Below are 23,739 nucleotides of genomic sequence, written 5' to 3' on the forward strand. Positions count from 1 at the left end.
AAGTTGTGGACAAGGACAGCTTGCTCATCTATTTCCCCACTAACTGCTTTTCCACAGAGGTTTGCTACTCCCAAGATGTTTCCCGGTTGTTGGTTTCAGCCCAATGTTTATTTCACAAACATGGGGCTGGAACCTAGGTAGTAAATTTCAGGATGAAAGTTACTGGCAAGTGAAGGGTTAAGCACTTGTTTGTCTCCCACAGCTTCTTCAAGGACGAAATATCCTGCAGGCTAATGTTACACACCTGTGACGTAACACTTAGACCTGGTTCATAGATCACATTAAACCATGGCTTACCATTACATCTGAACACAGCTCAGTGCTTTAACTATGGTTTGTTAGTGAAAATAAGCCAAAGTTTGTTGGCTTACTGACCTTAACTGTGGTTTGGTGTTGCATGTGAGCATGGGGACCATCTTAAGAGTGGTTCATTTCATTACCCTGCCCAAATTTCTCACCAAGCAACAGAGATGCTTGATAAGAATGCTGGAAAACAAAGAAGTCCTCCTCTCTTCTTGCTGCCTTTCCTAAATCTGATGTAGTGAGATGACAGCAAAAATAGATGTTTTTGGGTGGGGCATATTATTGCATGCCACCCAAATCTCTGAGCAGTCCAAGATTTCAAGGTTTCCAGGCACTTACCTAGGGTTCATGTTTCTTTTGGAACGAGGCACAGCGGAGACTGTGGAGTCTTTATGATAAATGGTTTACTTACACATCTATACAGTCTGAGCCTATGATGGAGGGGTTAACAGTATTAACACCCTTAAAGGATCTAGCTTACCTCATAGTCACAGCCTTAGATTTCAACAAAAATCAGGCATCTCCCAGCTGCCCAGCCTGCAGCCTCCCAGCTTCTAGTTCACATAACAACATTCAACTCTAGCCTTTTTCTTTCTAACTACCAGCCAGTTGAGGGAGGGGCGGGCACGTATTTTGTATCTGGCACAGAACCTTTTCCTTTGTTACCTTAGTGGCCCATACTTGGAGGGCCATTACTTCAGCAGGAAGTTAGCATGGCTGTTCCAGGAATTGAATCCATGCTGAATTAGAAGGGGGCTCAAGCATACAGCCTACCCCCCTCCCCAAATTCATAACATTATTAACATTTGAATTTATTCATTTATGCTGCAAAGGGTGTAATTAGATTAAACAAAGCCTCATTCTATGGTTTATCTTTCTGTGCCAGTATTTGGAGCCCTCAGTATATTGAGGAAGTCTATTTAATGCTGTAATTTAGCTCCTAATATGATCCTGTCACTTATAATTGGTATTAATCACCAATATATTCTTCGAAGTTAGCTCAGATGTGTGTGTGTCTGACTCTCTACCTAACTTGTTAAATGTTTGAGGGTTCATTGCTGGGAAGTTCCGGCTTTTACTTAATGAGATTTTATGTGGCTTTTTCTGTTTAAGCTGCTTTCATATAAATGTTCCAGATTAAAAGTTTGAAGCTGTAAGAGGCCCAAATATAGTTTCTGTGCTCCATTTTTAGCATGTTATGAATACTTGAGGCATGCAGTGCTTAGTGTTGTAGCTATTGCTTGGTTTATTAGGTTTTTTTTGACTAGTTAAAAATCATATATTTCACAGATGTAAATATTTGGGTTTACAGCATGTTGGGCTGTTTCTAGACTTGCACAAGTGGAAGTCCTATCTGTGCAGTTTAGCTTTTATCACCACCTTCTCCCTCTTCCACCCCCTAACTCCCTCTCCTGAGCAGGGGGGTGGGGACATTTGGGACTTGCATGTGATGTGGCATAAGGGGAGCTCCATTAACACATTCCTCCTCAACTCATTTTAGCCATTTCCTCCCTTCCTGCTGTACCATCTCAAACCACCTCCCATGCCATTCCTGATAATTTCCTAACCCTCAGGAGAGACTTGGGGGTGTGCTAGAGGCAGCAGCAAGAAGCAGGAGGCAGGGAAGCCCTGTGATGTGAACAGATTCCTGCTTCTGTTTGGAATCCACATTTTCTTCATTCAAATTTGACCTCATTCATACACGCACACACACACACACACACACACACACACACACACACACTTTAAGCTGAAGATCAAATCTGCCTTTTCTCATCCATACCAGTGGGTGTTCCCTTCTGCCTTTATCCCTGCATTCCAAATTGTTGATTCAAATATGTAAATATGACACAAAACGGCTGTGTGTTCATGAATTAGAGCAGTTTGCACACCTTTTTTTAAAAAAAAATAATATATGTGCCCACCTAGGAATTGCACAGTAGCTCACACATGGGAATTTCCAGTTCCATACAAATTTGGTATGTCGTCAGTTTACCTTATGTTCAGTTCTAAAATGGCAAGTATTTCCCTTTCCAAAAGAGTAAGATGGTTGTCGAAGAAATCCATGCAGTGAAATCAAGGGGAGAGGGAATGAAGCAGGGAGATCCGGAGAAATAATGGTTTTCCTGTATTGCACAGATCTGATTGTTGTTGATTTTGAAAAACCAAAATCACAACAAAGGTGGGGCTTCCAGGAAATAGCCCCCCCCTGGTGGGACAGAACTGACATTAAGGAGATAAGGTATATAAAAAAAGAAAAGGGAAAGGACCCCTGGACGGTTAAGTGCAGTAAAGGCGACTATCAGGTGCAGTGCGCATCTTGCTTTCAGGCCAAGGGAGCTGGTGTTTGTCCACAGACAGCTTTCCGGGTCTTGTGGCCAGCATGACTAAACCGCTACTGGCCCACGGAACATAGTGATGGAAGCCAAAGCGCACGGAAACACCATTTACCTTCCCACCACAGTGGTACCTATTTATCTACTTGCACTGGTGTGCTTTTGAGCTGCTAGGTTGTCAGAAGCAACAGGGGCTCACCCTGTCGCGCGGATTCGAACCACCAACCTTCCAGTCAGCAAGCCCAAGAGGCTCAGTGGTTTAAACCACAGTGCCACCCGCTTTTTTTGAGGCAGCTAGAGGTGCTGAAATATACAGAAAGTACTCCTTAAATGCAGATTCTTCTGATCAATTTGAATCTTTTTGGAAGCAGAAGCCATAGGCTTTTCCTTGTTATATATCTATTGAAAGTCACCTACATTCAGAAATGCATAGGTACTTCATTGGCCAACCATATCTGGACATTGTGTTGCAATGGGAATTTTCCTTATTTTATATTGTCTTTTGAGGCCATGGTTTCAAGAGAGCAGGGATAACCTACCACAATCTGATACACATTTTCTTGCTTACATTCCTATTGTCATTCAGTAGTGTATCTGCTGTTGGTTATTCAACTGTTGACTTGTTTTCAGGAGTACTGAGGACAGCACAGTACTTGACCTGTGTTCCCTTCTTAAAGGAAGAAAAATTATGCAAGTTCCAAGATTTTAATTTATGTATTTTCATTTAATATTGTGGTGTTTCTGTCTTCATTAGGTTGTATGCTTCGCCAAAGAAGAAAGTGACTCCATTGCATAAATGTATTAGCCCACTGGTTTGGTGCAGACAGATATTGGATTATCCAACTCCAGATATTGAATGTGCTAAAAAATCATTGATCCATAGGCTTGAACAGACAATGTCAGGTGAGTTTGTGAATAAGCGTTATACTAAGAAAATATACAAAATAATATCAGAACTTGATTTTTTAAAATAGTTATGATCCTGTGAGAGTTAGTTTTAAATTCACTTGACTTCAGGGGGAATATATACTTGAAGTTCTTGTCGTAATGTAAAATTTCTAGAAATTGTTCCAGGTTAAAAAAACAAAAACAGGTATAGTTTATTTAGAAAAAAATTACAAATGGAATCTTTTTAAAAAGTTTTTGTTACAAATGGAGCTGTAGGGTGCTGAAGCATAAGGAACCTAGCATCTCTGTGGTTTTGCCAGTTTATGGTTTTGCATCTCTGTGGTTTTGAGGAGCAGGCAAAAAACAATAAAACCAAAACGACCAACATTATAGTTAAAAATATATTATTTGCTCTGAAAAATCTCTCTTAGCTGTCACTATTGGTTTGTTACTTCATATTTGCCAACATATTTACCATGGAGTTCTAAAAACCGAAGGTTTGCCCAGATTGAAACAAGCTTCTATACTTTCATATGTCAGTTTATTTCTTTATCTGGTGTTTCCAAACATAGACCATTTTATTTCACATGCTGCAGAAGATGAATCTGGAGTACGTAAAAAAGCAAGAGGGGTTGGGGGCTGTGTTGTGCAAAGCCCTTGCCACCACGTTGCAGGAGGGAGATGCTTGCCAGAATCCCAGATTGCATTCATTTGCCAAATAGGTGAAGATGTTCTATACTCTGCAGCACATGAAAGTACCTTTCTAATATCAAGCTTCTTGATTTTCCTTATGAAAATGGTTGAAACCTCATTGGCCCAGGACCCTTAATTCTTTTCCCTCCTTTAATGTCACAACTATTCAAACTGAAGTATTTAGCTCGGTACTTGTTACTTGTTATTTATTCCATTTTCCTTTGTTCTTCCTCCACTGAGCTCAGAATGGTTTGTGGTTCTTTTAATACTACATGAGATTAAGACTTACAGCCTTATGACATTTAAAGTAAACAATTAGCACTGGAACACTGTTTTCCGCCCTCTCTTTTATACAGCTCTCAAGAGACACAGCCTTTATAGTAATCCGTTCAGCACTGTCAATTATGCAAACTCCTATAGTCCAAATGCTGGCAGTCCCTACAGCAGTAGCTTCAACTCTCCTTCCTCCACACCAGTGAAACCTCCTTTAGTAAAACAGCTCATACTTCCTGGAAACTCAGGTAAAGGGTCTCAAAAATAATGATCAGATTGTAAAACAACAGTGTAATCCCTGTTTTGCTTTATTCTTGCAATAGTCCTGTGAAATATATAAGGCTACCTTAGACCACCATGGGACGCGGGTGGCGCTGTGGGCTAAAGCCTCAACGCCTAGGGCTTGCCGATCGAAAGGTCGGCGGTTCGAATCCCCGCGGCGGGGTGCGCTCCCGCTGTTCGGTCCCAGCGCCTGCCCACCTAGCAGTTCGAAAGCACCCCCGGGGGCAAGTAGATAAATAGGGACCGCTTACCAGCGGGAAGGTAAACGGCGTTCCGTGTGCGGCTCTGGCTCGCCAGAGCAGCGTTGTCACACTGGCCACGTGACCCGGAAGTGTCTTCGGACAGCGCTGGCCCCCGGCCAATAAATGTGAGATGGGCGCACAAACCCCAGAGTCTGTCAAGACTGGCCCGTTCGGGCAGGGGTACCTTTACCTTTACCTTACCTTAGACCACAACAAGTGGTCCCTTCCATATGGCCAGAAAGACAGCTTGGGCAACATTTATTTAAATCATATTTTTGTGTTCCATGCCATTGCTATTTCTAAACAACTATGGTCAGTTTCAAAACGTGCCACCTTCAACCCATGAGCTATGAAGATCACTTGTTTAAACTAAACTGTAGTTGATGATAAACCATGGTCCTGAGTTTGGATGCACTAATAAGGCAACTTTAAAGAAAATTGGAAGTACATTGGTACCTCTGGTTACGTACTTAATTCGTTCTGGAGGTCCGTTCTTAACCTGAAACTGTTCTTAACCTGAAGCACCACTTTAGCTAATGGGGTCTCCTGCTGCCACCGTGCCGCCGAAGCACGATTTCTGTTCTTATCCTGAAGCAAAGTTCTTAACCCGAGGTACTATTTCTGGGTTAGCAGAGTCTGTAACCTGAAGCGTATGTAACCCGAGGTACCACTGTAAATTTTGTGTAAGCTGCTGTCTGGCCACATGACAGGAGAGGGAAGGAGGGAGTGCTTGAATTCAGCGTTCTCTCTGGCTTGTTCTACTTCATGCAAATTGTGTGCGAAATATGTGAATGTGAATACTATGGTTCTAAGGTGAGCCATGAACTTCCTGCAAACCTGAGCATGTACAGAGACAGTACAAATGTGTTCTAGGTGGGTCACGCTATTTCTTTTATTTGGGCAAGGGGTGGGATATTTGATTCTTACAAATTTATTCTTCTTTAAAACCCTGAAAGCATAATTTTGAATGATCGTTTTTGTGACTGGATGCCCAGATCCAAGTTAGGGGCAAGTACTCTTTGGTGAGAGAACCTTGGCAGAGATTTAAAATCACAAAATATGCAGCATGGTAAAGCTGTGTATCATTCTCTTAAAATATGTCTAAGTTCCTTCCAAAGTTCCCGCTTCTTTAGCACAGAAAAAGACCACACATTTGGTAAGTTTAAAACTGCTTAATTACAATCTCCAGAGGTCAGATTATGTGCTTTTCCATACAGCTTTCAGAAGACACAGGCAGCAAAACTTGGCTTTGTTGCAGTGGTGAAAGTGTCTAAATTATTGGTTCAGGAATACAAGAAAGGCTTGTTAGAGTCATGTGGTCTTGAGTTTGGAGCAACCAGCTCACACCTCTTTAAAGGCTGCGCTTCTCAGGTAGACTGAAGGTGAACAATAGGTTTGATTACCTTCCCCCCAACCTAGTTAAGGCTGGCAGGACAGTTTACTCTGTGGTTATCCCATGGTTTTGTCTTTACTTAATATCAAGGAATGGAGTGTAAATTAATGGAACCTGAATACACTTTCAGAATGGTGAATTGAGTTGAATTGAAGCCTGAATTGATTACATAAATTAATGGCACTGTAAAAACATTTCAGTGTTTCATCCAACTTAATTCTGTTTCTTCAGTGAAGTGAAGTCTTCTTCATCTACACTAAGCAAGGTTAATGCCATTTGACTCATTGTAAATTGATCTGCACCTAAACAAAGGAAAAGCGAATTTGTGGGTCAGCTAGCTTAAGTTGCTTTTTCTAGCACAGTCCCCACCACCACCAATTAAATTACTGAGACAAGTAATATAGTACAAAACAGTTTTAGATTTTTTTCTATTTTTTCCTTTTCTTATAGGTCATTACAAAAATTCAGCGGATAGAAATCCTCCGTTGAGCCCACAATCCTCTATAGATAGTGAATTAAGTGCTTCAGAAATGGATGAAGATTCAATTGGTTCAAATTACAAACTAAATGACTTAACAGATGTGCAAATTTTAGCACGGATGCAAGAGGAAAGTAAGTATGTTTGTGGGTCATTTCAGTCACCAATCGACTTAGATTTTTGGATAACTAATTCTTGCTCTTCATTTCATATGAAATGTATATGTATCATAATCCATAAAGTTATTATCTGAGTTGTCCTAATGTCTTCCTATTTCAGAGACTGAGCAGAGGAAAGTGAGGGATCTTGAAAACAAATAGGCCAAGAAAATATCTAGTGTGAATGGCCACTTAGACCGAGAGCTCCAACCCTGACTGCCACATACATAGGTTTCAATCCCAAAAATCTGGATTCCTGCTTTCTTTGATTTATCACTGTCAGACATGTGATGGGCTTTCCACTGATGCAAGAATGGTTCCTAACTGCATTTTTTAAAGCAAGGAATCTCTGAAGGTGGGGCAGATCCTTTGAAAGAGACATCTATTATGGCAGGAAAGGTGGAATACCCAAAGGGGCAGGTGGAGTTGAATCTGCCAGTGCATAACCGGGAGCCTTAAAGTGCACTCTTGGTTGTGCATTTGTATTGACAGCAAATCTCCTTTGCTAATAAGCTGATAGGTGCTGATTTCAAACACACTGAGATTTGCTGTATTCCCTGAGAACTCTGTAGCACACCTGATCCCAGCAGAAAGCAGAGCTTGAAGTCAGCACTTTCCCACAGATATGCACGGACTTCAAGTTCTACTTTTTTGCTGAGATCAGCTGGCTTTAGAGTCCACAGCCAGCCAATCACAGCAGAAAAGCAGAGCTTGAAGTCAGCTAATTGTCAGAAACATCTTGGTTTTAATTTTTCTTTCTGGCACAGCTTGTCATGCTACAAAGGAAAGATGGGTCACCTGGTGGTATAGTAACAGTGTTAAAATGGCCTACCAAGGGTGGAAGAATGCAGGATTGGCCCACTGGCCAGATCCAATTTCTTACTCCTCCCTTCAGCAGTCTGAATTATTCTTGACTGATCCACCTGTCTTCCAGCTACTGACATGCATGCCCTGGTCACATCCAATTGGACTATTGTAACACACATTACATAGGGCTTTTTCTGCAAATAATTTGGAAATATTAGGTCATGCAAAATATGGTGGCCTGATTAATTTCTGAATCTGATTTATCTTATCACATCACCCCAGTTTTGTTTCAGCTGCACTAGTTTCCAGTTCATTATTGGACAAAATCCAGTTTCAGTTATCCCTCTCTTTTAAGTCATGTGAGCTAAGAAGGCCTTTTTATTTTACTGAGTTTTTAATTTGGGTTAAACTACTTACTCCTGATTTTATGCAGAATTGTTTTACATTACTCTTTGTGTCAGTAATGAAAACTGATGTTAGTTATTTGAACAGTTTTGTTTTGTTGTTTGAACTGTCCTTGTGGTATTTTTTTTTTTTTTGTAAGCAGATTTTGGTTTATTTTATGAAGAAAAGCAGGAAATAAAATTTTAAAATAAATAATTTCCAAGTTAGATGCCCGTCTTCCTTTGAGGAAGAGAAGCTCTTTGTTTATACAGTGGTACCTCGGGTTAAGAATTTGTTCCGGAGGTCCGTTATTAACCTGAAACTATTCTTAACCTGAAGCATCACTTTAGCTATTGGGGCCTTCCACTGCCGCCGCGCTGCCGGAGAACGATTTCTGTTCTCATCCTGAAGCAAAGTTCTTAACCTGAAGCACTATTTCTGGGTTAGCGGACTGTGTAACTTGAAGCGGATGTAAACCGAGGTACCACTGTACTAACTTAGAGTGACTTCAGAATCAAATGGGATCAGACAAGCAAATAGAACTTGAGTTCAAACAATGTTCTTACTGTTGTTAGGTCTCCGGCAAGAATATGCAGCTACTGCTTCTCGGCGTAGTTCCGGCTCTTCGTGCAGTTCTATGAGGCGAGGTACATTTAGCGACCAGGAACTTGATGCGCAGAGCTTAGAAGATGAAGAAGACAGCTGCCATCATGCGGTGCACCCGGCTGTTAATCGGTTCTCTCCATCACCACGCAATTCACCGCGGCCTTCACCAAAGCAGTCCCCACGGAATTCTCCTCGCTCTCGATCACCTGCCAGAGGGATGGAGTACAGCAGAGTGTCACCTCAGCCTATGATTACCCGTTTGCAGCAGCCTCGTCTTTCACTTCAAGGCCATCCCACAGATTTACAGACTAGCAATGTCAAAAATGAAGGTAAAGGGCTTGGTCTCGAATTTTGTGTGTTGAGCGCCCTAGGAAATACCTTGCTCAGTAGGTAGTATTTAAAACCAACTAAATGGTGTGGCGTTTCTGCTGAATCTGCTGAGAATCATGCAAGAACATGTAGAATAAGCATCTTGACCATTCTTTTCATTAGGGCGACTAGAAATCAATAAGCTTAGAAAGTAATTGAGCTAATTGAGTTTCAGGTAGATATAGATTATTGTCATTCTATGGCTGCTTAGTTTTCAAATTTCTCTAGTGCTGTGCAGTTTATAAGATAGGCAGAATATCTAGAAGAAGAGTGACACAAAACCAATGCAAATATAAAATATTTACTAGACATAAAACGGCAAAATAAGCACGGTTAATGTGATAAAAGACAAAAACAAGCAACAGAATGACAGATAAATAGAAAGTTTGGCTTGGAATGCTTTAGCGAAGAAAAACACACACAAATGCTTCCCTAAAATGCTGTTTTCAAACTAGATGACAGAATGAGACCTAGCTAGGCTTACCTATGGAAGGAATACTACAGGATTGATGTCAGATCCGAAAAGGACCTGCCCCTTGCATTCAGTCATTAGCCTGGTCCACCCTCAACATGAAACCACCTTTTAAAATAAACTTTGGTTTAATGCACAGAAGTACTTGCTTCTCTCTTGCTTTTGACAGTGCCATGCATGGAAGGAAACGAGCTTGAAGCAAGACATTTTGGCTTGTTGTGACATGCAAAACTGGACTGTTTTTTCTTCTGTAAACAAAACCGCAAAATGAAGCCAAGGTTTGTTCTTGGCTTACTGTTTATGGTTTATGTGGACAAAACAAATCACAAGCCCAGGTTCACGTCAAGACAATCCAGATCTGGGCTTGTTTTCTCGCCTCGCGCTGCACAGTCAGGAGTAGGAGAGGAGCAAGGTGCTTAAGTACGTTAAAGGTAAAGGGACCCCTGACCATTAGGTCCAGTCATGGCCGATTCTGGGGTTGCGGCGCTCATCTTGCTTTGTTGGCCGAGGGAGCCGGCGTACAGCTTCCGGGTCATGTGGCCAGCATGACTAAGCCGCTTCTGGCGAATCAGAGCAGCACACGGAAACGCCGTTTACCTTCCCGCCGGAGTGGTACCTATTTATCTACTTGCACTTTGACGTGCTTTCAAACTGCTAGGTTGGCAGGAGCTGGGACCAAGCAATGGGAGCTCACCCCATCACGGGGATTCAAACCGCCGACCTTCTGATCGGCAAGTCCTAGGCTCTGTGGTTTAACCCACAGCGCCACCCGCTTCCCTTTTAAGTACATTAAACCATAGTTAAAACTAAACTACAGTTTAGTATTAGAACATATGAAAGAAAAGTATACATTTTCAAGCAGGGATGGTGAACCATTGTCTGCCTAGAGGCTGTAATCTCTTCTAGGCCACATGACTGTGGGTGGGGATAGAAGCCCAAGTGGGTAGAGTAATAAATACTATTTTTACCTTTATACAATAGGCTTGTTTACACACACTTCCCTCTCTGGACTCCATCCAGACAAGCAGGATTCATTATTAGAGTTCAAGGATACCTTCTAGCAAGGCACAAACATTCAAGGAGGATGCAAAACAGGGCCAGTGAAGGGTTTGGTACTCCTGAGAGTGTCCTGGCCCTGAGGTTCCCCATCGTTGAATTAAAGTAACAAGTTCAACGTATGCTTGGCTTTTGGCTGATCTAACGTATGGGAAACATTGCATGAGGATTTAAATAAGGCAGCTTAATTTGATTCTTTAAAACTCTGTTTCTAACATCTGGAAATGTAGAAGTTAAACTTGCGGGAGGAACATGCGCATTCTAGTATGGTCGGTTTTACAAAATACAATAATAAGATTCTAAAAAAACACACATTCCTGACATTTTTCTAGTAACAAAGTTTCTCAAGTCATTTTCTCCAAAGGACACAATAGAATAAACATTGGTTAGATAGAGCTGTCTGTGTATGTTCCCCAAACCATAAGTTCATTACAGAAGAAATAGGTCGCCAAGAAGTTTGTTACGTCAGCATTTCCATTTTAAAGGATGTTACCATTTTGAATGGAGTTTGACGAGGTATGTAGAACCGGCACTTGCTTGATGATCACTCAGCTTGGCTTCTCACTTATTACGGAGAGCTCTACCCTGAGCCTGTGCTAGGAGATTCCACAAACAATATTTGGCAGTGTTATTTTTCTGTTGTTGTTGTTGGATGTTCCTGTTCCTCAGCTTTTCAGTTGCTTTCGATATCTCGAGGCATGCCTTCAGATATCGTGCATTGCAAACTCTGCTTTGTAGAAGGGGAGGGGTAAGACCAGTTCACTATATAGTAAGTTTGCCTGTAAATGGATCCATTAACACAGCTCTTTAAAGCTTCCATGTTCCTGTTCACTCCCTTCAGTTCCTTGTTTTTAAAGCTTTGAGTTCTGTACATCCTCTGCATCACAAGCCTTGCTAATGCTGCCATAGCTGAATTGCATGTTCTTTAGGGCCTATGTTCAGGGGACAGCCTTAGAAATTGAGGCCTGGTGAAGACAGGTGGGGTATTTTGTCTTGTCCTCCCAGCACCTTTACCCATGCCCATTAGTTATCGGCCATTTGTTTTTTCTTTCAATAATCAAAAGATTATTTGGTCCTGTGGTTATGTACAGATGGTACCTTTCCCCCAAAGCTTTAAGGTTATAAAATATAGAAACATTATTGCTCACAATACACATGTTCTCTCCCTGTGGTATCTGTCTAAACAGGATTTGCCACTATCTCCTGCACATGCTCTAAGCCCAGAATGGGTCAACTTTATAAAATGTAACAGAAGTCCTCTTGCAGAAGTCCAGTAGAAAAGAATTTACAATTCTCAGAGGGGAGGGATGTGCTTTGACGCTGGCACCTTGCTAACCTTTTCCTTGCACATACTGGTTAAAGTCTCCAGCTTCTGGAGAAGGTTTCTATTCCACTTTCTGCACTGAGATTCTACTTCATCCTTTTGCAATCATTATCAAATGTGCTGCCTGCTATTGACTGTTCAGGGTGGGTAGAATAGGAAGCCAGAAAGAAAACTGAGATGGACTCTAGAAAGGTGAGTAGCAGCAGCGGTGCTGAGGCACAAGATCAGGTGGTGATGTGTTGAACGGGGAGGGGAGACAGATAATTGTATTCCTGTTCTGCAGAGTTCATCAAAGCATGTGGTCAGTGCCATGTTTGCTTGTTGCACCTTGTGGCGCTTGACACTCCTGATATAGCAAAAGTAATAGCGTGGCTGGAAAAAACAAAGCTTTCCCTCATTTCTTTTCACGTTCTCCTAGCATATCCCATGCTTTCTTGCATGCGCATATACCCATGCACCATTCTGCTGGCTGAAAGAAACAGACAATTCTGAAATCTGGTTCAGACAATAGTCTGTTTCCTTCTCCCAAGTCTGGCTAGACAGTGCGTTTCCTCGGTACAAATGAAAATGCATGTTGCTGCTACATTTTTTACTTTGGTTCAAGAAATGCCTAATGTTCTCAATGCTGAGCTAAGGGCCCTCGTCTGCTTTCTACAGTAGTGGACTTGGGAGCTAGGGAAAAGCTGAGTGCTGCTACAGTTGTCTGTCCATAGAGATGTCAGAGTGTCCATGGTGATGCTGCCCCACATTTCTCTGATAGTTCGCTGCTGCTGTAAAAGGCTATAGCTTGTGTGGCAAGGGATCCTGTCCAGTTCTTTCCTACACTATAACAGTACAACTGCATGTGGTGGGAGTCCATCTGCAGGGATGGAATTTACTTATATATATGTTAGGCAAATAAATGAAGCTTCTGAAATCTATTTCTGGTATAGTTTTTGGACAGGATGAACCAAGCTTCTTTGAACGGTCCTGCTAATCTTTTCTTTCCCCCTAACTTGCATTATTTTTCTTGCTTTTGAACTTTTCCATTTGTTTCTCCTATATTGCCCTCAAAAGCAGGGACACACCAACAACCAACAAGAAATTTTCCTATCTGTCTTAAAGAAATCCCACAAAGTAGATGGGAAATGGGTGTGCCACACATGAAAACTTGTGGAATCAAATGTATTTGAATGATGTAAATCGTAAGGAGACAGACATGCCTCCAAAGCAGCCAAGGGTGCTTGACTTCTTTATTTCCAAGTCTGCTAAATTTAAGAGGTCATTCAAGGAAGTTGTTGAATGTTATGTCTGCCCACAGTCTTACGTCTAATTCCATGGCTTTATTTTACTTAGTTGGCCAGTAACGGTTGACTTTTTCAATGTTCTGATGACCAATTCAGCACATGGCCAGAGACTATTCTACATATTCAAGTTTGCACTTCAATTTACTTTCCAAGAATTTTCAGACATAGGGATATAGTTGTGCACTGTTCATTTTAATGTAAAACAACCACAACAACAATTAGAAGAATCTGCCTTTTAGAGAAAGCAAAAGGTAACATAAACCAATATTTTAAAAATCCTTCCAGTAGCACTGTAGAGACCAACTAAGTTAGTTATTGGTATGAGCTTTCGTGTGCATGCACACTTCTTACCAATAACTAACTTAGTTGGTCTCTAAGGTGCTACTAGAAGGAATTTTTAATTTTGTTTCGACTACGGCAGACCAACACGGCTACCTACCTGTAACTATAAACCAATATGCGCTGTTGTTTTGAAAGCATGTTTCCTTTTAGGAAAAAGTCAGAAAAGAATATAACTATGCTTGTTGAAACTGGTCTTTTCAAATGTGAATCTTACCTAAATGTTAACAGTAAATATCATGAAGAATCAAAGTGCAGGTTGATAACAACCATAAAGTTGATTAGCACGAGCAAAGACTTAAACGTCTATGTTAAGTTGAAACTAAAATAATGTTAATTTATTGGATTCTTCATGTCTGAACTCTGATTTGAGGACAGTAGAACCTCTCTCATAATTTTAATGTGGTGCTTAAATAGTTTTATGCCATCGTGAAGGTGAATATTAGTGATATCTCTGCATTGTGGGACTTGTAAAACCTGAAATTTTCCAGTGAAGTCCCATTTAGCTGATAAAGCAAGATGCATTGTATTTTTAAATATTGTAAGCCACTTTGTGGAAGATTTCTTCAAAAAGCAGAGTATAAATCAGATAGATAGATAGATAGATAGATAGATAGATAGATAAAATGTTTGTTTACTTTCCCAAAACAACAGTGACATATGTTTTATGTGCAAAAAGATATTCTTTGTCAGACATATTTCTTTCCTTGTCTCTCCTTTCATTGGTCATATTCTCATGAAATAACTGTCATGAGCAAATGATGGTGGGGAGAAGATGAACGGGCAGGCCCTGACCTATCTACAGGGAGTCTGTATGCATACCACCGTATGTGTTTTGGGCTTTCTTGGTACACATTTGCTCACCATGGTTATGTTGAGATATTAGAATGGAGTAGACCAGCAGTTTTCTTACTTCTATACCTTAAATCCTAACCCCTCCTACCAGACAGCAACGGTTAAGTAGGTTTTGCTCTGGGTGAAAAAAATAGACAAATTGTACTTGCTTTCTCCATCTCTGTCTCTTTCTCTTTTTACATTTTTTAAATCTAGTAATTTTATGTCTTACTAGATTTAAAATTTCGTAGATGTCATTTTGATAATGTAACATTAGGCAGATACCATTTGTTTTATGCAGATTTTGTAGCAAACTTTGCCCCCTCTCGTCCTTCGGGTTTCAGGTTGCCATGATTTTTCAGTCTCCTGCATCAGTTGGTATGTTGTGGTGTTCTTGTTATCTTTCCTTAATACAGAGAAACTAAGGCGTAGTCTTCCAAACCTGTCCAGGACATCTAACATCCAAGTTGAGTCTGTGAAAAACAGTAGAAGTGACTCAAACTTTCAAGTGCCAAATGGAGGAATATCTCGTATTCAACCTCAACCCTCAGCCAGTAAGTATCTTTACAGTGATGCTGTAAACACAGCTTCTGAGCGCCGGCTGAAAACAATTAGGAGCGTGTTTACAGTTTCATGGTAAAGGGATTAGACATTTCATGCAGATAATGCAAGCTTGGTCAGATCTGATGTATGTTGGGCAAACGAGCATTTCAAAGTACAGTACTTAACAATGAAGAATGTGTACATTGCCATCCCACATTACTTCTCAATATTGATGGTTTCCTTAATGTCTGCTGCTCTGAATAGGAAGCCTTTTCTACAATGGTCTATCTTGAACATTCCATAAGCTTGGTCTCTGTGGTGCAGTGGGTCTGGCTGTTAACCAGAAAATTGGTGGTTCAAGCCGCCCCCCCCCCGGGGCCGGTTGTGTTCAGAATTTATGCATTGCTGGGAGTTGAACTAGATGACCCTCAGGATGCCTTCTAACTCTTACGATTTGCTAATCAAGTGTAACTTGCATTTTTTATATTTAGCTTGCATTCATTATCATGTAACATCCCTAAGCAAGGGGTTATAAAGTCTTCTGAATTGCCCCTAGCTGTGTTGAAATTTGCAGCTACACACTTTTGATTCCCGTAGGGTGAGAGTAAAAAGTGTACTAACGGTCCCATTTCCATCTTTTGCCATTCTGCCTTGGTACAAATTTCAGTGAGTATCAAGCAGTTGAAGTGAATATGAAATGAGAGTCAGGATTTCTGTTACTTCCAACAGATGAATGACTGAAAATTATGACATCAAACTCAAAAGTGCCTGCCAGCCTGAAAGATGGATTATAAATTTTAAAAGAAAGAAGTTGCATTTTCATATTGTTATTTTCACTTTTCAGTATTCATAACGGAATTACTCGGATCAGCTGCATACATAAACATTTGCAGAGGCGTACACTTTTATAGCCATAAGCTTGTCTCCTGAATTGTTTTGAAACAATAATTTTGTGTAGAAAATATAAAAATATTCACCAGAGGAAAATGTCCTTTTGAACAAAGTTGGCACTCCTTTCTGCAAATGACAAATTGTAAATTACTATACATAATGCAATAACCTGAGTATAGTAATAGAACTATGGGATCAAAGAGTAATAAGCTCTTGTATGAACAGGTTCTTTTATTAATAGAAGTTGAGGAGTAAGTGTTTACACATCCATGTTGCCAAAGAATCAGCCTCTCCCTTAATGGAACTTGTTTGAAAGGTGTGCCTATATAAATGGAGATCTGATTTTTCAATTCCTGATCATAATTTCCTTGTTTGTAAGGGATATGAATCTGGTCCCTATCGTGCAAAAATAATGTAGGCAGTGCTTTCCTCTTTTGGGACTGAAATTTGCATTCTCCTTCCCTTTTGAAAACTAACTGCTTTTGTGGAAGCCTATAGCCAAATTACACACAAATACATGGTTTAACATTGTGTGTACCTTTGTTTAACTGAGGTTAGCAACCACTCTGGTGGCCTAGTCAGTATTTGGCCTATGGTTGGTAGAGAGAGGGAGCTTAATCACCCTCCCTAGTCCTCATGAAAAATGCTTCCAAAAGCTTTTATTTTAATCACAATGGAAGCTTCTCTAAGTGTTAATGGGAGCTTCTCTGTTTTTTAAAAAAACAGCATGTCGCTTACCGTTTTTGTGTTGATAAGGGATGGGGTACCTGCTAGTTGACCTTGTGGCTGGTATTTATAGGAGTCCAACATCTGTAGGGACACAGGTTCTGTATCCCTGTGTATATATAATTTTGCATATGGAGGTTCTGCTCTTTGGGCTTTTCCTGTATTTACTGGTTTTTATTTGCTTATTTTTGCAAAATACTACTGTACACTTGCAGTGGTCTTCTCACTCTTTCCTCAGGTTGTTGTACTGCATGAGCTTAACTTGGGAGGGTTGCTTTAATTTCTGCCTTTTCTTGCTTCTAGTTCACTCCCTAATTTATATTTTCACAAGCTGCAATACCTAACATATGGGTGGTGGTAATGAAAAGTATGTCGGCAGTGTATCAGTGTAGTTTAAGCTTGTATAAACATAAATATATTTCATTAACATACCTGTAGAAGTCTTGATGAAAATTATTTCAAACCTTTGCAAATGTAAGTTGAAATTTTGGATTTGTTTGGCTTTGTTTTTCGTCCTGTTCAAGGCTTGTTCTAGCTCATGAAAAATGGTCACCTGAACATTCTATACCTCGCATACAAGTTAGTAACCTCCTTATGGTTCCATTTTCTTAAGTGTGGTTTATTCTGAAACCTTATTTTAAACTATTAAGTAACAGAGAAGGCGAATTTTGCAGTCTTCTACCAAACAAATTGTAGAATGAAAAAGGTGTTAATTTAGCTATTGACTGATACAGTGGAATCAATGTGAGCAACTTTATCAACAAATGTATTACTGAAGACAGAAGTCATGATCAGGAAATGCCATCATAGCAGAGTGACATTCATATGTAAGTTCTTAGACACAAAACGTTAAATTTCTGATTTATTAATTACAATGCACAACTCGCTACTAAAATCACCCTCCTTTCCAAAGAATTGGAAAGTTGCCAGTGTAAAACAAAGTGTTTATATTGGGGTCAGTAGTATTTAACTTGTTCCAAACTTATTTGGACATTTTGCATATTACGCCAAGCTATTTCAAATGGTAAACGCTTAAGCAGATTCTGTGGAACTCTACAACTGAATTAGTTAGCAGAACAGTGGCAGGTGTTTGATCATGCGCAAAGCGGCTTTTAATTATAACTTGACGTATACATTGAATTGATTCCAACTACCTGGGAAACAGATTGTGAAGTTAAAATAGAAAGCTCAAGGAGGTGTGGCAAATTCAAGGTTAGGAATCTCTAAAGGGTTGGAAATAAAATAGCTGTACAAGTTGGTAGTGCACCAGTATTTGAAACACTGTGTCTTATTCTGGTCACTGGTCACTCAGTCTCCAGAAGGATATCTTAATTCTAGAAATGCCACAGAAAATGTGTGGCAAAGATGATTGTGGGCTGGAACAAGTATGGAGCAGCATGTGTGTGAAAAGAGAAATTATCTCGAACATTAGAACTGGGATCATCCAATTAAACCCTCAGTAGGTTTAGAATATACAGAGGAAGCATATATTAATGCAGTCTATGGAATGAATGGTCACAAGATGTGTCTTTCTAAAAAAGACATACCTTTTTTGTAAGATTCCTAAATGCTTCTCTCTCTCCAACACTGAAGGCAGATACTAGGTGGCCTTTTTCTGGCATTGTTTAGCAAGGCATTTCTTGCCATGAGTTAAATACTTGATTTGAAACTGTATTTTGATGTTACTTGTCAGAGAAAGTGTTGGTTGGGTAACATACCCATGGCTTTTTATACAGCATTAAAGCAAACAGTATATCCTACATGTCTATCTATCCACTATAGAAGATTGTGGGCTGGACTATATTTTAAGGACTAATATTTATATTTGAATAGTTTTTTCAGTCCGTAAGATTATTATTTTTTAAGTAAGCCACACCTTTTAATGGCATTATTGTTGTTGTTTATTAGATTTATATATGTGACTTAATAGTGGAATCATAAATACAACCCCCCTTGGCTCTGTAAGGGGAGTTCAGGAGAAAACAGTGCGTGGGGGAAGGAGAGGAGAGATTGTTCCATCGGGCGAGCAGAAATGCTTACGCTGGTGGAACATTTGCAACAGTGCAACATTCAATTCCTCCCCACAGAATTGACTTCTGAAGAGCCATGCTTAAGTTTGTACCGTCAGAAAAAGTGGGCACATCCATTTATCCAAAGCAAAAAGAACGCATTTCTCGTTGCTTAAGGGAAGGGAGGTGGAGAATCAAGGACAAATAAGTGTGTATTAACAATTCAATGTAGCAGTAGTAGAACAGTTACACTTTCATCTAGATAATTCTCATTCTAGTTCTCAATGCCATGTTGTTCAGCATAGTCCTAAACCTAGAGAAGTGCGGGGCAGGTTCTTGAGAAGCCTGCTTTTGACTTGATCTGCTTTTAAGGAGAAGGCTACAGGATCTGAATTATTCTGCAGTGCGTCAATTCTTACATGATTTCCCCCCCTTTGTCTTCATCTATCTGAGTTTTGTTATTTGCCAAGCTGAGTTAAAACAAAACTCAGTGTGCTAGTAAACTGCTGAGAACCTGGCTTTAATCAGGATCCTTAAAATCCAAGCGATTTTAAGGTCTATCTCATTTTGTTTTAACCTGGATTAGCAATTGCCGAGTGCAACACTGATCCTATGAGATATTTCACACACAAGAAAGATGGGGAAGGGTTGGCTGAGCTCCATGTTTCTTTCCTTCAAGTCACTTAAGTTTCTTTAATGTATATGCGACTAATAAATATATATATTTGTTTTGACTTAAGTTAGAACTGTGTCTGAGGATGACAGTTGCAGAGGACCACCATATTGTGTTGAATTCTCAGCCATACTTGAATGCTTTTCAAGCATTGATTTGCCTATATGGTTCTCTCTATCTATGGCAGGCATTAGCTTACAAGAGACCTCTTAGATACAGCATCTGGCTTTAGATGACATTTTGTTGTTTGAGCTTGTTCCTGACTCTTCTTTATAGGTCAGAATTACAGTTTTTGATTAAAGCAGAAATACCAGCTTCAATAAGCGATCAGTCTTGTGTGAATTCCTGTGTATAAATATGCATATATATATGTACATACATATTATGAGACGTTTTCTTCAACTTCAGAAGAAAGAAGCTATTCCTGAATTGACTATTTGGAGCTGAAATTTTGTGTCTTTTGTTGAGTTAAATGTGACCGTTGTGTTCTGAACTTAACCTTGCACTGATTTGGCTGTGGCATGTCTGGCTGGTGGTTTGTTTTCACTTCTGGGCGTGTGGATTATTTTGGCCTCCTTGGGCTTTGGCCTGCAAGAAACTCTTTGCCTGCTAAAACGCTTAACACAGTTTGTACCATGAAGCACCTGACATTTACCTTTGCAATCCTTCTTAGTGTGGTCAGCATCACTTCTGTAAAGCAAAGCACTCCTCCTCCACTACTACTACTACTACTGGAGCTGTAACAGCTTTTGAAAACTGTTATGCTTTTTTTGCTTCCTGATTTTTCCTAGGTAGATAAGGTCCTAAAATCTTAAGTGAACTTTGAATTCATTATCTTCTCTCTTTAGACAGATATGACATGTCTTTGTTTCAACAGCTCTGCAAAGGCAGAAAAAAATGCCCCGTGTTGCCTTCAAAACCAAACAGCTACTTCCTACTCCAGCTACCAAAGGAGGTAAATTAGCTTACAGCCATTTAATGAAATCCAGTTAAATTCAGAAAATTGTTCGCTTGTGCTTAGACTTATGCAGTTGAAATAATGCAACTGGAGTCTAACAGCAAGTGCTTTTATTGGTGAATGTAATGGCATAAATGCTCCTTTATAGAACATTTCAGCATTGACTATTGGCTAGCTGTTGACTGTTGTGATCTTCCTTCATATGCTTCTTACGAAAATAAATGCTAAGTTTTAGCAAGCTTTGATCTTAAAACTTATTATCAGCACTGCTTTAGGATTGCTTAAATACCTTAACTGATAAAATAATCAGTTGTGTTAGAATTTATCCTATGTTCTGCTTTAGAAGAATAAAGAGTAGGTTATATTAAGTTGGGGCAAACTCATGTTTTCTAGGTTTAGAGATGGTGCCTATACCTTTGTTTTGGGCAATAGCATTGCCCACTGTCTTGGAGTTCTCAAAAGACTGGGTATGATTTTAAAGAACTCATTGATTACTCTTACCTCTTAATGGTTTTACAATTCAAGAAAAGTTAGTGCTAAGCTAAATTCTAAAGAGAACAGCTATTTAATTCAACTTGCCTTCTTCTTTATTTTAAAGTAGCAGGCATATTCAGAACAGTTCTAAGGTTGCCTAACACTCTCCAGATAGACCTTTAATTATTGGGTCCTTAGTTGTCATTTTTATTCAGTCTTCTTTGTAGCCTGTTTGGGATAGCTGAACCAAATTCTTCAAGCCCGGAAAACTTGGATACTTTTCAGAAATTAACAACTGCTCCTGGTTGAAGGTGGAGCTGTTGGTTTAGACTTAGGCAGATTAAGAGCATTGTGTTGCCCTTAACTTCAATATTCTTTGTATAAAATCAGCACACATCATTTAAAACATCTGCTTAATACTTTGGTTCATAATACATAATTTCAAAATATAGCTTGCATTTGTCATTGCTAAATGAGATATTTCAAAGAACATTTTTTCTAAGTATTTTGAAGCAGAAACATTTGCCAAGTGCAGTGCATTTGCAGAATACACATGTAGCATTTTCAAAGAATTCTGCCTTACGTCTATTATTCATGTCATTTTGGTTTGGCTCCCTATTAAAAGTTTATAATCTTAGCCAAATTATCTTTGGAGAGGCTTCTTCGTGTTCATATTGCTATGACTAGGTGTGTAGAAAGTTTTTGTGGGTACAGTGTAAAGCTAGTCAGTTCAGAATTTATGTGATTTGGTACAATAGTTTTTTGAAAGAATGATTTCTTTAGACGCAAGGTCTTGAAGCCCATTATCTCAATTCTTTTTGTTCTTGGACCATAGCATTGTTCTAATTATTTATTGATATTTTGTGATACACTCAATAGCAGTCCAGACTATTTGATCATTCACAAAGCACATTTTGTCTCAGAATTTTATTTTGGACTTTAGGGCTTTCTGTGTCCAGTCCTTTTTCTGCTTAGAATGGTTAATGGATGGATAACCTAAATGTCTTCTTCCACCTAAGTTCAACAATATGCTACTTCTCTGGCTCTATAAAATACCTCTAACAATCTCTTGCATTTGTTTTAGAATACTGTAAATTCCTTTTTAAAGCAGGAAATGACAAGTTTAGGTTGTGTGGCATACTTCACTGCAGTTATTTACAAGAAGCTATAATTCTCCTTTCCTTCTTATATCAGGATGTTGCTTGCTGATCAATACTCTGGGTGGGTCGGTCGGTAGACACAGATAGATTATACCTGTAGGGCTAAGATTACGCAAGGTATTTATTCTCAACACACGTGTTGTTGTTTGTTACTACATATTCCTCCATTATTACTATTTTTGCAATGCTTGCCTTAAGTGAAGGGCCATTATTATGTCATATACGGGAGACCATTCAGTTTTGCCTTGAGATCATTAATATTGAAACGTATCAGTGTGGATAGTTTCTCTAGAAGCGTGGATGTTCATAGATGTTTTGTAAGCAAAAGGCTTCTGTGTAATGGAATTAACTAGGCAGTCTATTAATAATTACATAAAGCTGGTCAGGGTTTGGAGCTCAAACAAAGAAATTCTTTTTTGAGCCACATGCTTCTGTAAAGGACCTTTTGTTACAGCAAAATTCACAGCTGTGGGCAGTAAGTGGGCAGAGTGGGGTGTTGGAAACTGAAATATTGTGTAAAGTGAGCTTGGATGGTCTTTCTTATAATTTGAATAGAAAGGACTAGGGAATCTAGTTTTTGTTTTATTTTAAAGGGTATGTGAGACTGTAAGAATTTCCCCCCCCAAAAAAAAAACACATCTTCAGTTTTATTCATAAAGCTCATGTTATAAACATTGTTCAGTTGTTCCAAAAACCTTTTTCTGTAGCACACTGAAACTCCATCCATTATTTCATTACAGGTTCAAAGCCTTTTAAATCCTGCAATTACATTTGAGGTTTCTTGTACTTTTTTACTTTTCTTATTTAGGAGTTTTTGTAGTCGTTGGTCTCTTCTGAAACAGCTCACTTGCTTTTGGCTTTTGGCTGCCTGGGGGTGTTTGTTCATTGTCTGATCATTGGCTTGGCTTGTTCCATAATGCCACTGTGGAATGTTCCCCCAGAAACATGCCAATAAGGATTCTCTATACACCTTTATAAAGATGCTGTAGCCTGTGTAATTTGAGGGTCATGGGAGTTTTCAGAGCTTTAAGAGCAATTCAGATTTGGTTATGTGAATTTAGATTCCAATAATTTCTAGTGTGAGTTTGTAGTATTGTTTTTTTATTTATAAACCCTGCCTTCATCATATTGATTCCAGCATGTAGTTCACCTCTGTGAAACACAAGGTCTAGCTACACTGTCTGTGAACTATAGTTATACTTCCTAGATTTCTTAAAGGAATAGCATCTTATATTCTCTGTGATTAAAACCTTCTCCATTGCTTTTAACACTCAGACATTGCCTCATATTTATGGTATACTCCCTAATAAATGTATTTTCACAGTGTACAGAACAAATTCAGTAGCAATGGGCATTTCTCATACTAAATACATGTTTTTATTAAAAAATCTGCAGTGCATTACAAACTCTGCTAGGTTTGCTACATCATCTTATGAATAATTTGAATGAGAAGGACTGTATGCATAACACATATCTACCCCCAAAGAAAGTGTTGAAAACGGTCAGACCAAAATAGGCACAAAACTATTTCTCTGTCTGTTAGCATAACTGATGATAGGTGTCCATTTTTATACTGCCACACATCAAATGTCAGTCTCCTTCAGTAGAACATTGTGAGTGTGTAGCAGGCTATACACAAACTCTGACCTTATAAAAAGATGTCTAAAACATCAATACCTCTGTGTTGTGTTGTGTTGTGTGAATCTGTAGTACATTGCAGGTGCTGAAACAGTTTCTGCCTATTGTTTAAGCTGCATTTTGTTGTTTCTTCGCCATTGAAAA

The 23,739-nt window shown here is 39.4% G+C and overlaps 1 protein-coding gene and 1 long non-coding RNA gene across 5 annotated transcripts in view; one reads left to right on the plus strand and one right to left on the minus strand.

Moving 5' to 3' along the window:
- The window catches only part of LOC309540975, a 145,551-nt gene that overhangs the window by 95,566 nt on the left and 26,246 nt on the right, over positions 1–23,739 (minus strand). The gene's annotated exons all lie outside the window — the stretch shown is intronic.
- SLAIN2 (SLAIN motif family member 2) overlaps positions 1–23,739 on the plus strand; it is a 32,976-nt gene that overhangs the window by 6,727 nt on the left and 2,510 nt on the right. The window contains exons 2-7 of one of the 4 annotated variants that reach the window (XM_082238175.1): positions 3,394–3,542; positions 4,577–4,741; positions 6,861–7,022; positions 8,813–9,172; positions 14,940–15,077; positions 20,243–20,320. In XM_082238175.1, coding sequence (XP_082094301.1) covers positions 3,394–3,542; positions 4,577–4,741; positions 6,861–7,022; positions 8,813–9,172; positions 14,940–15,077; positions 20,243–20,320 — 1,052 coding nt within the window. The remainder of the gene's footprint in view (positions 1–3,393; positions 3,543–4,576; positions 4,742–6,860; positions 7,023–8,812; positions 9,173–14,939; positions 15,078–20,242; positions 20,321–23,739) is intronic. The other 3 variants (XM_082238177.1, XM_082238176.1, XM_082238178.1) reach the window with 3 other exon arrangements.

This window comes from Podarcis vaucheri (genome assembly GCF_965113315.1).
Source record: "Podarcis vaucheri genome assembly, chromosome: 9".
NCBI classification, from domain to species: Eukaryota; Metazoa; Chordata; class Lepidosauria; order Squamata; family Lacertidae; genus Podarcis; species Podarcis vaucheri.